At 45.8% G+C, this 14419-nt stretch overlaps 1 protein-coding gene across 1 annotated transcript in view; it reads left to right on the forward strand.

Annotated features, from left to right (window-relative positions):
- LOC124606100 (probable tubulin polyglutamylase TTLL9) overlaps positions 1–14419 on the forward strand; it is a 116445-nt gene that overhangs the window by 38684 nt on the left and 63342 nt on the right. Inside the window, exon 4 of the mRNA XM_047138066.1 lies at positions 12482–12653. Within this exon, the coding sequence (XP_046994022.1) occupies positions 12482–12653 (172 nt within the window). The remainder of the gene's footprint in view (positions 1–12481; positions 12654–14419) is intronic.

Genomic DNA, 14419 nt, shown 5'->3' on the forward strand with positions numbered 1-14419 from the left:
GGCTAGAGCGGCTCCAGCCGTCGGAGGTTCGAGTCCTCTCTCGGGCATGGATGTATGTGTTGTCCTTAGCGTAAGTTAGTTTAAATAGTGTGTAAGCCTAGGGACCGTTGACCTCAGCAGTTTGGTCCGATAGGAACTTATCACAAAATGTAACTCTGCAGGAAGAAAGGGCGTTATTGCCTCGACATGAGACTGACGACATCTTTCAAAGCGTAACCCATCGTTGAGAGGCCTATCTTGCTGCCATAGGTGGTCGCATCCCATACTGAGCACATTAACCATTTGTCGGAATGTGCTTGCAAATCCGTTAAATTGAAAAAAAAAAAGAAAAATCTTTGTCTACCGTTATGCGTGTTGCAGTCGTTTACGTTCTGTATTCGTTATATTATTTCTATTTTATCATCACCTGTTTATACTGTTTTGTACCAAAACAAGTGTAACCTTTGTTGCTTTAATTTTGTGCACCAGTGTACGTTCCGAAAGTCGTTGTAAAGTTAAAGCGTGTCTTTCTTGGAGCAGCTATACAGCCTAACTACTGTACGTAGTCCATTACTTTATATCATTCATATTTGTGGGCCTTCTTTTGCCATAGTTGCTGGTTCAATCTGTTTATTTTGTAGATGTAGGGGTATAACAGTTATCTTTATCTAAAAGATAAACAACATCCATTAGTGTAGTAAGAAATGATGGTTGTCTCAAAATAAAAAACCTGCGTACTATAATACGAGGGCTATCCACAAAGTACATTACGTTTTGGAATTAAAAATAAATAAATTATTGGAATTTTTTTCAAATTATAAACAGATGAAAGCCACACTTAAATACTACTTTTCTACATAGTTGCCATTTAAATTAAGGCACTTATCGTAGCGATGGACGAGCTTGGAAATTCCTTCGTCGTAAAATACGGCCGCCTGCGCCTTCAACCACGTGGCGACTGTCTTTTGGGACAGAAAAGGTGTGATTTTTGTGGATTTCCTGGAAAGAAGTACTACAATAAACTCTCAAAGGTATTGCCAAACTCTGCACAACCTCAGAAGAGCAATAAAAAACAAGCGCAGGGGAAAGTTGGGCTCAAAGATCTTGCTGATTCACGACAACGCCCGGGTCCACAGGGCAAATGCCACTCGTGAAGTTCTCGAATCCTTTAAGTAGGAGTTGTTTCCTCATTTGCCGTACAGTCCCGACTTGTCACCGAGCGACTTCCACTCATTCGCAGCAATGAAGAAGTGGTTGGCTACGCAGCCTTTTGATGACGACGCACAGCTTCAAGAAGAGGTAACCACGTGGTTGAAGGCGCAGGCGGCCGAATTTTACGACGAAGGAATTTCCAAGCTCGTCCATCGCTACGACAAGTGCCTCAATTTAAATGGCAACTATGTAGAAAAGTAGTATTTAAGTGTGGCTTTCATCTGTATATAATAAAAAAATTTCCAATACTTTATTTATTTTTAATTCCAAAACGTAATGTACTTTGTGGATAGCCCTCGTACATTTCTGTCTAGAATAAGCAGAATCATATATCCTCTCCAACATTGTCGCAAATTAAGCGTCCTCTCTTGACAAAGTGGTGTTGAGCCAAACACTGACAGATTTCGTTTGTAGAATCAGTCTCCAGTCGCTTACCATATAGATCACAATAAAATAATTGTGTTATGCAATTTTCTTCAAAGATAATGGAATACTGAAGGAGGAGAAGATGAGTGTTTAACGTCCCATCTACAGCGAAGTCATTAGACACGGAGGACAAGCTCGAATTAGGGAAGGAAATCGTCCGTGCCCTTTCAGAGAGCCATCCCACCATTTGTCTAAAGTGATTTAGGGAAATCATCGAAAACATAAAAAACGATAGCCGAATGCGCCTCTGAACCGTCGTCGTCCTGAACTAATGGAACAGGCTGCCTGCTAAAAAACTCTAGCGACATCAGACCAAGAAATGTCTGATCTAGTAATAAATGTAATGGTAAATTAAATCAATGTCGGAGAAGATCTAAAAGGTAGAAGAGGGACAAGCCACCTATAGTGATACATCTCTCTGGCGGCTACAGTGGCATCTGTGCTCTGTAGTCAAACTCATTCCCACCAAGATAACCGCAGAACAAGAGGACCGTATAACTATGTGTTACGCGTTCCTCTTATTCAATCCTTTCCTCATTTTGCCCTAAGAAGGGTAGACAGCATCGACTTCAAGAATAAAGTGCAGAGATCTTAGGTGCTGTGTAATTGCTTTGTCTCACGTATTTTCATACATGATCAGGCGGCGCAGGAAATTATATATGTCTACATAAAATAAGTCACTATGAAATCTCTTATTTCGACTATACTTGTGAATGGTTTACAACTTTTCTTCCAGCCATTTCCTCGTTATCAGTATTTAAAATTAGCGAGCTTCGTTGCTGCCGTAGATATTGAGTTACAATATTAGTAAGAAAATGTCTTTCTGAAGATAGGTATTTTGATGTTAAAGTCAAAGCTCTGTAGGAGGAAAGACTATCCATCCCTTTTTTTCTCTTGTGAGTGTATGTTTTGTTTATGTAATCGGCTCCGCCGTATGCAGAGTCCCAAACTGAAGGAAAAATTGCTTTTGTAATGAGGGGGTAGCCATCACACAGAATTTGATTGCAGCGAGATACGCCATTGTCTGGAGCAGGAAGGGCAGCGGAGAGAGTCAGAAAGGTCACGTCGGCCGGCTGTGTGATGGTAAAACGCACAGTCACAGTCGCTCTCTAGGCACTCGCGTTTAGAAAGGACCTCATACGACGATTACCTCATGGCTTTCTGCCATCGTCTTTTGTGGACGTTCAGAACCCTTTCATCGAGCTGTTTCGTCATGCTTCCCTCTTTCGCAGTAGTGGTTTGTAGCACTCATTGTTAGGAAATTACAAATTACGAGGCGAAAATATAGTCTCCACATGTGTCTGATTATTGGGCGGCCAAAGTCGATGAAAAAAACAAAAAGTCGTCAAGACGATTCTCCCAAAACCCGCGACTAATGGAAGTCCCACATCTACGCCGCTGTAAGAGCAGTGATACGTTAACTAGCAAAATTTCGTACATAAATGCCTTAACACAATGAAAATATTGTTGAAAGAGTCTTTAAAAGTTGTTCTGACTTCCTGAGTTGCTCTATGTTTCTCTTTTGCCCGTCATGCACATTGCCATATGTTTGTCGGAAAAGGATTCACCAAGGTGAAGAACACTGGCATAGTAATGTTCTTCCTGAAAAAAACAAAAAACTAAAGATTTTCTCTAAAAAAAAAAAAAAAAAAAAAAAAAAAAAGACACTCCTGGTCGTTCGGTCGTATGGAGGACGACGGTCAGGTTGGTATCCCATCGCTATCTGGAAGTCTCCGGACACGGCTTCGCTAGTCATTGAGGCTGAATTCGAAGCGAGACTCATCACTGAAGACAATTCTACTACAGTCAGTGAGATTCCAGGCTAAAGACGTGTCTCGAGATGCTCCAGATAGTGGTGGGATACCAAACTAATTGTCGCCAGCCATACTGCCCGGCAACCAGGAGTGATGGTCAGGGGCGCCATTTCTTTTCATAGCAGGACTCCTTTGCTTGTCACCGGGGGCACCTTTACAGGACAGCGGTACATCGAAGATATTGTACGCCGGGTTTTGTTGCCCTTCGTGGCAAGCCATCCTGGGCTTACATTTCAGCAAGATAATGCCCGCCCGCACACGGTGAGAGTCTCTACTGCCTGTCTTGTTGCCTGCCAAACCCTACCTTGGCACAGCAACGTCGCCGGATCTCTCAACAATTGAGAACATTTGGAGCGCTATGGGCGGGGCCCTCCGTCCATCTCGGGATTTTGACGATCTAACGCGCCTGTTGGACATAATTTGGCACCATATCCCTCGGGAGGACATCCAACAATTCTATCAATCAATGCTAAGCCGAATAACTGCTCGCATAGGGACTACAGGTAGAACAACGCGTTATTGACTTGCTCAATCTGTGAAGCTCTTTCTCTTGAATAAATCATCCAGTTGTTCTGAAATTATAATCATTCGTTTGTCTATATATATACACTCCTGGAAATTGAAATAAGAACGCCGTGAATTCATTGTCCCAGGAAGGGGAAACTTTATTGACACATTCCTGGGGTCAGATACATCACATGATCACACTGACAGAACCACAGGCACATAGACACAGGCAACAGAGCATGCACAATGTCGGCACTAGTACAGTGTATATCCACCTTTCGCAGCAATGCAGGCTGCTATTCTCCCATGGAGACGATCGTAGAGATGCTGGATGTAGTCCTGTGGAACGGCTTGCCATGCCATTTCCACCTGGCGCCTCAGTTGGACCAGCGTTCGTGCTGGACGTGCAGACCGCGTGAGACGACGCTTCATCCAGTCCCAAACATGCTCAATGGGGGACAGATCCGGAGATCTTGCTGGCCAGGGTAGTTGACTTACACCTTCTAGAGCACGTTGGGTGGCACGGGATACATGCGGACGTGCATTGTCCTGTTGGAACAGCAAGTTCCCTTGCCGGTCTAGGAATGGTGGAACGATGGGTTCGATGACGGTTTGGATGTACCGTGCACTATTCAGTGTCCCCTCGACGATCACCAGTGGTGTACGGCCAGTGTAGGAGATCGCTCCCCACACCATGATGCCGGGTGTTGGCCCTGTGTGCCTCGGTCGTATGCAGTCCTGATTGTGGCGCTCACCTGCACGGCGCCAAACACGCATACGACCATCATTGGCACCAAGGCAGAAGCGACTCTCATCGCTGAAGACGACACGTCTCCATTCGTCCCTCCATTCACGCCTGTCGCGACACCACTGGAGGCGGGCTGCACGATGTTGGGGCGTGAGCGGAAGACGGCCTAACGGTGTGCGGGACCGTAGCCCAGCTTCATGGAGACGGTTGCGAATGGTCCTCGCCGATACCCCAGGAGCAACAGTGTCCCTAATTTGCTGGGAAGTGGCGGTGCGGTCCTCTACGGCACTGCGTAGGATCCTACGGTCTTGGCGTGCATCCGTGCGTCGCTGCGGTCCGGTCCCAGGTCGACGGGCACGTGCACCTTCCGCCGACCACTGGCGACAACATCGATGTACTGTGGAGACCTCACGCCCCACGTGTTGAGCAATTCGGCGGTACGTCCACCCGGCCTCCCGCATGCCCACTATTCGCCCTCGCTCAAAGTCCGTCAACTGCACATACGGCTCTCGTCCACGCTGTTGCGGCATGCTACCTGTGTTAAAGACTGCGATGGAGCTCCGTATGCCACGGCAAACTGGCTGACACTGACGGCGGCGGTGCACAAATGCTGCGCAGCTAGCGCCATTCGACGGCCAACACCGCGGTTCCTGGTGTGTCCGCTGTGCCGTGCGTGTGATCATTGCTTGTACAGCCCTCTCGCAGTGTCCGGAGCAAGTATGGTGGGTCTGACACACCGGTGTCAATGTGTTCTTTTTTCCATTTCCAGGAGTGTACAATACATCTACTGATTCCGTCCCATTCGGATAATCCCTTCGTTGCCGCCATAGGCATCGACGTTGCTAAAGAATCCTTTCGATAGTCTTAAGGTCAACTACGAACCAAGTCTGTCCGCAACTCATTTGGCAGAGTCGTTCCGCGATCACAGGTAGACGAACGGCTCCCCACAGGTTCAACGGTAGGCCAACTGCACATGACACCGCAGTCTTTCGGGTCGCAAGCACAAAACGTGACACAATTATCAAGAAGAGCGGAACTGATCGCCGGCGGCTGTGGCCGAGCGGTTCTAGGCGCTCCTGTCTGGAAACGCGCTGCTGCTACAGTCACAGGTACGAATCCTGCCTCGGGCAGGATTTATGTGATGTCGTTAGGTTTAAGTAGTTCTAAGTCTAGGGGACTGATGACCTCAGATGTTAAGTCCCATAGTGCTTATAGCCATTTGAACCATTTGAGAACTGATCGTGGCACAAGTTTTTGCAAATTATTTACCGTTTCTATAATATAGTACATTTTTGTGAAATGAAGCGTTTATAGGCGTGATAGAGCAGCATATTTATAGAAATTAGATACAATCCACCGAAGAGACTAGGCTGTCCACTGGGGTTTTTAGGATCGTCCTCAAATCCAGTCTCTGCGCCATGGCTGCTGTGTGGGCTCTCCCCATTACGCACTTCTTTCTCATGGAGCGCAAACATCCATAAGGTACTCATATCCGTATTCACCTGCTTACCATGCATTTAGTTGCAGTGATGGCCCTTGGGGTTTTTCCGAAGTGCTTTCTTTTCGAAATAGATGTACAAGTAGTAGTAAATTTCCTGCACCGATGTCTTCCAAGATTGTGTCTTCATTGTCTCAGGTTTCAAGATCCTAGGTAATTTGCAGCTAAGTTGTATGTGATACCGAAGGCATTACAGCCCACTATAAACAGAATATCCTTCTTCCCTTGTTTCAGAAACAGAAGAGTGTTAATCTGCTGCGTACTGAAGCTCACAGAAATCCAGTAAAATCAGGAACTATTTGAAAAAGTTCCCAGTTATTTACGGATATAGCAGAAACACTTCTGACTGTAAGTCTACAATACAGAACGGATAAAACATTGAGCATGGGATTCAACATTATGCTCTTTTTATTTGCGCTAGTTGACATCTTTGGTAATGAATAAAACTGTAGTGTAATGTTGTCTATTTTTTATTTGTTACACTCTTCTTCTTTTTGCTTTGACCAGCTGAGGACCACGTCAATTCGAGTGAGCTTCGTTTCTTCTGGCATTTATCCTTGTCCAATATTCTTTGAACTGCAGTCCTCTTCGATCTTCCGTCCTTGGTAATTTTACATTGGGTTTCATTACGCCGTGCAAACCTGTGACAAACCGATCTTCTTTTTTTTATTTGAAAGTCACCCTGTTATAAATCTCCGTTTCCTCTACTCCCCTGTGTTCTAAATCTATTTGTACCTTTTAGGTGCAGCGTGCCTTGGTGTAAACTGATGTGCCAACTTACACTGGTCCATTTTAAGGACATATCTGAAGCACTTACTTCCCCTTCTGGTGACGGTGTCCGAAATTCTCTCTATCTGGGTATAAAGATTTTGTCATAATATGAGTTAACTCCTTTATTAAACAGTAATCCCAGATCTTTACAAATTAAAAAATAATATGTATTATAGACAAAATCTTCAATATGAGATGTCTCGAACAGAATTTTTTCAAACATGTATTAGCATAATTCATGTAGGTATTTGTGACGTTATGAAAAAAATAAACTAATGAATATCGGTCACGAGTCTGAAGTTTTGTGAAGATTACGCAAGGCATCCCAAATATTTAGCGTCAGATTTATCTAGGTGTTCGAAGATTCTAAACTGAGTTTTTTTTGAAATGGGAAATTAATAGTATCAAATTAACGTTAATTTTTTTAACCATGAAAAAAATTTACACATTTAGTTACAATTTAGGATTATTGCAACTATTCAACGTGACGACTGCTAGTCATAGTGAGTCAATTACAACATACATTGATGAGTCTAAACATTATGTAAACTAACTCAGCCCACAGGCCCCGGCGGATGAATCGCTACCGACCGACCCCTGTGTCGTCCGCCGCCAGTGGCGTCATTGGATGCAGTATGGAGGGGCATAGGATCAGCGCACGGCTGTTTTGGCCGCTGTAAGTTTTCGTGACTTGCAGCCGCTACTACTCGGTCAAGTAGCTCCTCAATTGGCATCACGAGGCTGAATGCATCGCATACCAGTCCTCCGACCAAGAAAAACATTCCTGGCAGTACCGCGAATTGAATCCCTGTCCTCGGAATGGCAGTCAGCTGGGCTACCCACTATGATACGGAGGCAGACCAATACATAAAGGCCACCTGCTAAAAAGCGTTTTGGTCCACCTATGGAACGCAGTACAGAAGGGATTATACGTGGCGGGGATTGGATAAGTGCTTCGTAAATTTTCGGAGGTATGTGGCGTCAGATGCCCACTCACAGGTCAAGCAGTTCCCATAAATTGAGGGTCGGATATTTAAAGGCGCGGAGCTGGCGATCGAATTTCGTGATACGGTCATCGATGTGAGTTCGCTATCACGCTGCTCAACCCGGGGAACGATTCTGGCCTTGTGACAAGGATGGTTATTCTCACATAGTCCACAGCTGCCATGGTGCCTTTCATCACTAGCGTAGGACCCATGGAAGACCAGGCTAATGTCACTTATAGCATAATACTGCCCCACCGGCCTGTGTTTGTGGCGCAGTGCATGGTTCGAGCAGTCTTAGGCCTGGATGACGGCATATCGAGACGTAACTGTCGACCTCGTGAAACAAGAAGCATGATTCATCCAACCAAGCACTAGCTTTTCACTCATCCGTGATCCACTCTCGATCATCTCGTGACCACTGTTGTAAATCACGATGTCGTTGGGTCAACAAACGAGCATTTAGCTGACCTATGTTCAGACATGCGCGCTGAATGGTGTGCTCAGAAACTCTTGTACCTCCAACATCTTTGTACAGTGTCATCAGATATACCACAGATTACCACCTATACTGCTTTACAGAGCGGGCAAGCATCCGACATCTACTATCTGTGATGAGACATGTACGTACATCTTTAATATGGCACTTATTTTATTTAAGTTCAGGCATTTTAAACAGCATTTTCACTTAAATAATTCCTCTCGTTTTACTATTATATCAGTTAACATTTGTTGTCTTTGGAAACCAACTGGGATACTCTGCAAACGCACTAGTTAAAAATCTTTGATCCTACAAAACTTTCACAGCGTCATATATTTATCTGATGATAGCGTCACAGCCGAAAACCGTTTTGTAAAATAAGCATTTATTTATTTATTTATTTATTTACTCGTTCGACATTTACAAAGACGTTCATTACAGTGTATTAACTAAAATATTCTGATAGCTCTGTAGTGAGATGCAATACTCTTTACGTATGTTATTACACTAAGGCGAAAAAATCATGGAATTGCAATAAACGCATATAAAGATGGCGGTAGTATCGCGGATACGAGGTATAAAAGGGTAGTACACTCGAGAAGCTGTCATCTGTACTCAGGTGATTCATGAGGAAATGTTTCCGATTGGTTATGGCCACACGACGGGAATCAATGGACTTTTAACCTTTTAACGCGGAAGGGTAGTTGGAGATAGACACATGGGACATTCCATTTCGGAAATTGTTAGGAAATTCAACATTCAGAGATCTACAGTGTCAAGAGTGTGCCGATAATACCAAATTTCAGTCATTACCTCTCAGCACAGACAACGTAGTGGCTGACGGCTTTCATTTACCAATAGAGAGCAGTGGCGTTTCCACAGAGTTGTCACTGCTAACAGACAGGCAACACTGCGTGAAATAACCACTAAAATCAATGTGGGACAAACGAAAAACGTATTCGTTAGGACATGGCGGAATTTTCTGTTAATGGGCTTGGCAGCAGACTACCGACCCGAGTGGCTTTGCCCACAGCACTACATCGCCTGCACCGTCTCTCCTGGCCTCGTAACCACGTCGGTTGGACCTTATATGACTCGAAAACCGTGACATGTCAGATGAGGCCCGATTTCATTTGGTAACAGCTGATAGTAGAGTTCGAGTGTGACACGGATCCCTCGAAGCAATGGACTCAAAGAATCAACAAGGTACTGTGCAAGCTGGTGGTGGCTCCATACTGGTATGGGATGTGTAAAATGGAATGGACTGGGTCCTCTGGTCCAATTTCATCGATCATTGACTGGAAATGGTTTTGCCCCGCTACTTGGAGACCATTTGCAGCCATTTATCAACTTCATGTGCCCAATGGACCATGGAATTTTTAGGGATGACAATGTGACATTTCACGAGGCTTCAGTTGTTCACGATTGGTTTGAGGAACAGTCTAGACAACTCGAGCGAATGATTTGGCCACCCAGACTGCCCAACATTAATTCCATCGAACATTTATGGGTCATAATTTAGAAGTCATTTCGTGCACAAGACTTTCTCAATTAAGGACGGCTATAGAGGCAGCAGGGCTCAGTATTTCTGCAGGGAACTTCCAGCGCCTTGGGAAGCCCATAACACGTCGAGCTGCTGTACTACGCCGAGTAAAAGGAGGTCTGACACGACATTAGTAGGTATCCTATGACCTTTGTCACCTCAGTCTATAATACTGTACAATATCATAAACATTCTTGATACACTCTGTAGTGGAGAGTCCGTATATGTCCTTCAGATCACTCTCATAGCCATGCATTGACACACAAGTAATCGTCCCACTGACAGAATTTTCCCGCATTCAGATTCAAGACTGTTCTATAGGCCCCATTTGTTCACTAGTTGCTTACACCTACCTACACTCGTCCTCACAATGTTGAAAGTTCTCCACAATTTCCCCTGGAGCATGTATCCATCGATCTTCTTGCAGTGTGGTCCACCAAGTTTCTTGTCTTGTGTCCACTTACAGCCTACAGTTCTTTCGAAGCTATCCTCGAGTGGAAGTCATGCAGTTCCTCGCCGATTTTCCATATAAGTGAATTGAGCTTAAGTCTGTTTAGAGGAGCCAGGTTGTGGTGATACAGAGAGTTTTGGGTTCTCTAGAATTTTTCTATATGACTTCCAGCTAACTGTAATCTCCTAATTTCAGGGGTATTTTTGTTTGATAGACGGGGAGTGAAGCACATGGGGTGGCCCAGAGTGTTTCAGAGATTATCCGCATGGTCTCCTTCCGCTGGACGTCCACTTTGGCTACGTTTGCATTTCTCATCCAGATCGGCGAACAGTATTCAGCCACGCTGTAGAGAAGGCATATAAATAATCAATACTGTAGAATATTACACCAGTGTCATGCGTGTTTTCATTCATAATGTATAAAATATTCAACCAATGACCGACGGAACAACTGATCAATGTATTACATGGAAGCTTGTAAGATCTTGTAATGAGTAATGCTTCGTCTGCCCTAAACAGCTATAAGTTGTAAACCGTGGTGAATTCTGGCAGTGTTATGAGTGTGCAATATTTTTCAGGGCAGTGCTACCAACGTCGACGAATACACAGTTGTTTGATACCACGAGGGGCGTTCAATAAGTAATGCAACACATTTTGGTTCTCGGCAAATTCCAATTGAAAAAAATACGGAATTTGTTGTGGGCCATCGTGGAATATTTCAGCTTCAGGCGCTATAGTTTCTAGTAATTCCGATAGGTGGCGGCGCTTTGCACAGTCTTCAGATTGGCATCTGTAACGGAGGTGCGTTCCAAGCAGAGAGCTGTCACTGAGTTTCTTTTGACGGAAAACCAGAGCAACTCAGATATTCAAAGGCACGTGCACAATATCTACGGAGACCTAGCAGTGAACAAAAGTGCGGCGAATCGTTGGGCGATGCGCCTGCCATCATCGCAACAAGGTCGCCCAAACCTGTACGATCTCCGACGTGCGAACTGACCCCACACAGCTGTGACTCCTGCAGTGTTAGACTTCAGTGTGTTCGTCACCACAAAAAGCGAACGAACTTCTTCTCCATGACAACACAAGCCCTCAGACAGGTCTGCGCTCCTGGGAGGAACTGACGAAACTTCATTCGACTGTTCGTCCTCGTCCACTCTGCATTCCTGATGTCGCACCTCCTGACTTCCATCTGTTTGGCCCGCCCGCCTGCTTAGCTGGGTGGTAACAAGCTTGCCTCCCACGCACTGGGCCCGGGTTCGATTCCCGGCCCGTTGGTTGGTTGGTTGGTTGTTTGGGGGAAGAGACCAAACAGCGAGGTTATCGGTCTCATAGGATTAGGGAAGGATGGGGAAGGAAGTCGGCCGTGCCCTTTCAAAGGAACCATCCTGGTATTTGCCTGGAGCGATTTAGGGAAATCACGGAGAACCTAAATCAGGATGCCCGGATGCGGGATTGAAGCGTCGTGCTTCCGAATGCGAGTCCAGTGTGCTAACCACTACGCCACCTCGCTCGGTTTCCCGGCCGGTTTAAAGATTTTCTCCGCTCGGGGGCTGGGTGTCGTGTTGTGCTCATTATCATTTCACCCTCATCATCGCCCGCAAGTCGCCCAATGTGGCGCCGACCGAAATAAGACTTGCACTTGGCGGCCGAACCCGACTGAGACATCCTGGCCAACACTGCCATGCGATCATTTCATTTTATGTGTTTGGCCCAACGAAGGATGCACTTCGCGAAAAGCAGTACGTGGATGATGGAGAAAGACGTTGGCTGCGACGTCTACCGTAGAGTGATACCATGCGAACATAAAGGCCCTCCCAGTGAGGTGGCGTAAGGCCGTCGCGTTGAACGGAGACTGTGTTGCAAAAGAGGGTTTCCTAGCCAAAAGAGGGGGAATAATATGGTGTATTGGAATTCTGAATATAATCTACCTGCTTTCAGAAAAATGTGTTGCATTACTTATTGGACGACCCTCGTACTATCATTTTATAAACACGTGCCTCTCGCGCAGCGCTCATTAGCTAATTACGTGAGAAGATGTTTAGGAGGTGACTGGCGTGACGTGCACTCAGGCTGCAGCAGCTGCGGGAGTGGCTGCGGAACCGCGAGCCGGCGGAGGAAGACGGCGACAGCGGGGAGCAGTCGCGCGGCGGCACCACGCACATCGTGCAGCGCTACGTGCACCGGCCCTCCCTCGTCGCCGGCCGCAAGTTCGACCTGCGCATCTACGTGCTCGTCACCTCCGTGAGTCTCGCCAAAGTAGCGGCCGCCAGGCGCTACGGAGCCTACTGCAAACTTGCAGCTCGACACTGTGTCGAAAATTAGCTAGCTAGGCAGAACACTAGACACTCCGTTAAAAGAACACTGATCGCTGTGGAGCTAGTAGCAGGCGACACGTGACCCTCCACTGCAGACGTGTCATTCCAGTGAAGTGGTGTGCGGGGATTCTGTGGAATCAGCGCAGTGTACAGCTGCAAAACTACCGTAAACTGTCGTAGACAGTCGAAACTAAGCGTAGACTACGACAGTTTTCCTAGCAGCTTTGTTCAGTTGAGGTCGTTGGTTGGTTTGTTGGTTGATTCGGGAGGAGGCTACCAAATAGCGAGGTCATTGTCCCATCGGACGACTATGGTTGCGAAGGTTAAAAAGTCGGTCAAGAAGGCTAGGAGAGTATTCTTACTAGAAAGAGCAGATAAACAGTTGTTAGCATCCCACCTAGTAAATAAATCGACTTCATTTACTTCCGGGCCGATGGACGTGGAAGAATTATGGGCAAAATTTAAACACATTGTAAATCACGCATTGGAGAAGTATGTGCCGAAAAAGTGGGTTACGGACGGAAAAGACCCACCGTGGTTTAACAGCGCAATTCGGAGAATGCTCAGGAAGCAAAAGCAGTTGCACTCGCGGTACAAGAAAGATCGGGAGAATGAGGACAGGCAAAAGTTAGTAGACATTCGTGCTACTGTAAAAAGAGCGATGCGCGAAGCATAAAACAACTACCACTGTCATACCTTAGCAAAAGATCTTGCTGAAAACCCAAGGAAATTCTGGTCTTACGTAAAATCGGTAAGCGGGTCGAAGGTTTCCATCCAGTCACTCACTGATCAGTCTGGCCTGGCAACGGAAGACAGCAAAACGAAACCTGAAATCTTAAATTTAGCGTTTGAGAAATCTTTCACGCAGGAGGAGCGTACAAACATAGCGCCGTTTGAGTCTCGTACAGATTCCCGTGCGGAGGACATAGTGCGAGACATCCCTGTGGTTGTGAAGCAGCTGAATGGGTTGAAAATAAATAAATCGTCAGGTTCTGATGGGATTCCAATTCGGTTTTACAGACAGTACTCTACTGCATTGGCTCCTTACTTAGCTTGCATTTATCGCGAATCTCTTACCCAACGTAAAGTCCCGAGCGACTGGAAAAAAGCGCAGGTGACGCCTGTATATAAGAAGGGTAGAAGGACGGATCCTCAAAATTACAGACCAATATCCTTAACATCGGTTTGTTGCAGGATTCTCGAACATATTCTCAGTTCGAATATAATGAATTTCCTTGAGACAGAAAAGTTGCTGTCCCTGCATCAGCAGGCTTTACAAACCATCACTCCTGCGAAACGCAACTCGCCCTTTTTTCACATGATACCTTGCGAGCCATGAATGAAGGGTATCTGACGGATGCCATATTCCTTGACTTCCGGAAAGCGTTTGACTCGGTGCCCCACTGCAGACTTCTAACTAAGGTACGAGCATATGGGATTGGTTCCCAAATATGTGAGTGGCTCGAAGACTTCTTAAGTAATAGATCCCAGTACGTTGTCCTCGATGGTGAGTGTTCATCGAAGGTGAGGGTATCATCTGGAGTGCCCCAGGGAAGTGTGGTAGGTCCGCTGTTGTTTTCTATCTACATAAATGATCTTTTGGATAGGGTGGATAGCAACGTGCGGCTGTTTGTTGATGATGCTGTGGTGTACGGGAAGATGTCGTCGTTGAGTGACTGTAGGAGGATACAT

This window comes from Schistocerca americana, chromosome 3 (assembly GCF_021461395.2).
Source record: "Schistocerca americana isolate TAMUIC-IGC-003095 chromosome 3, iqSchAmer2.1, whole genome shotgun sequence".
In the NCBI taxonomy this organism is placed as follows: domain Eukaryota; kingdom Metazoa; phylum Arthropoda; class Insecta; order Orthoptera; family Acrididae; genus Schistocerca; species Schistocerca americana.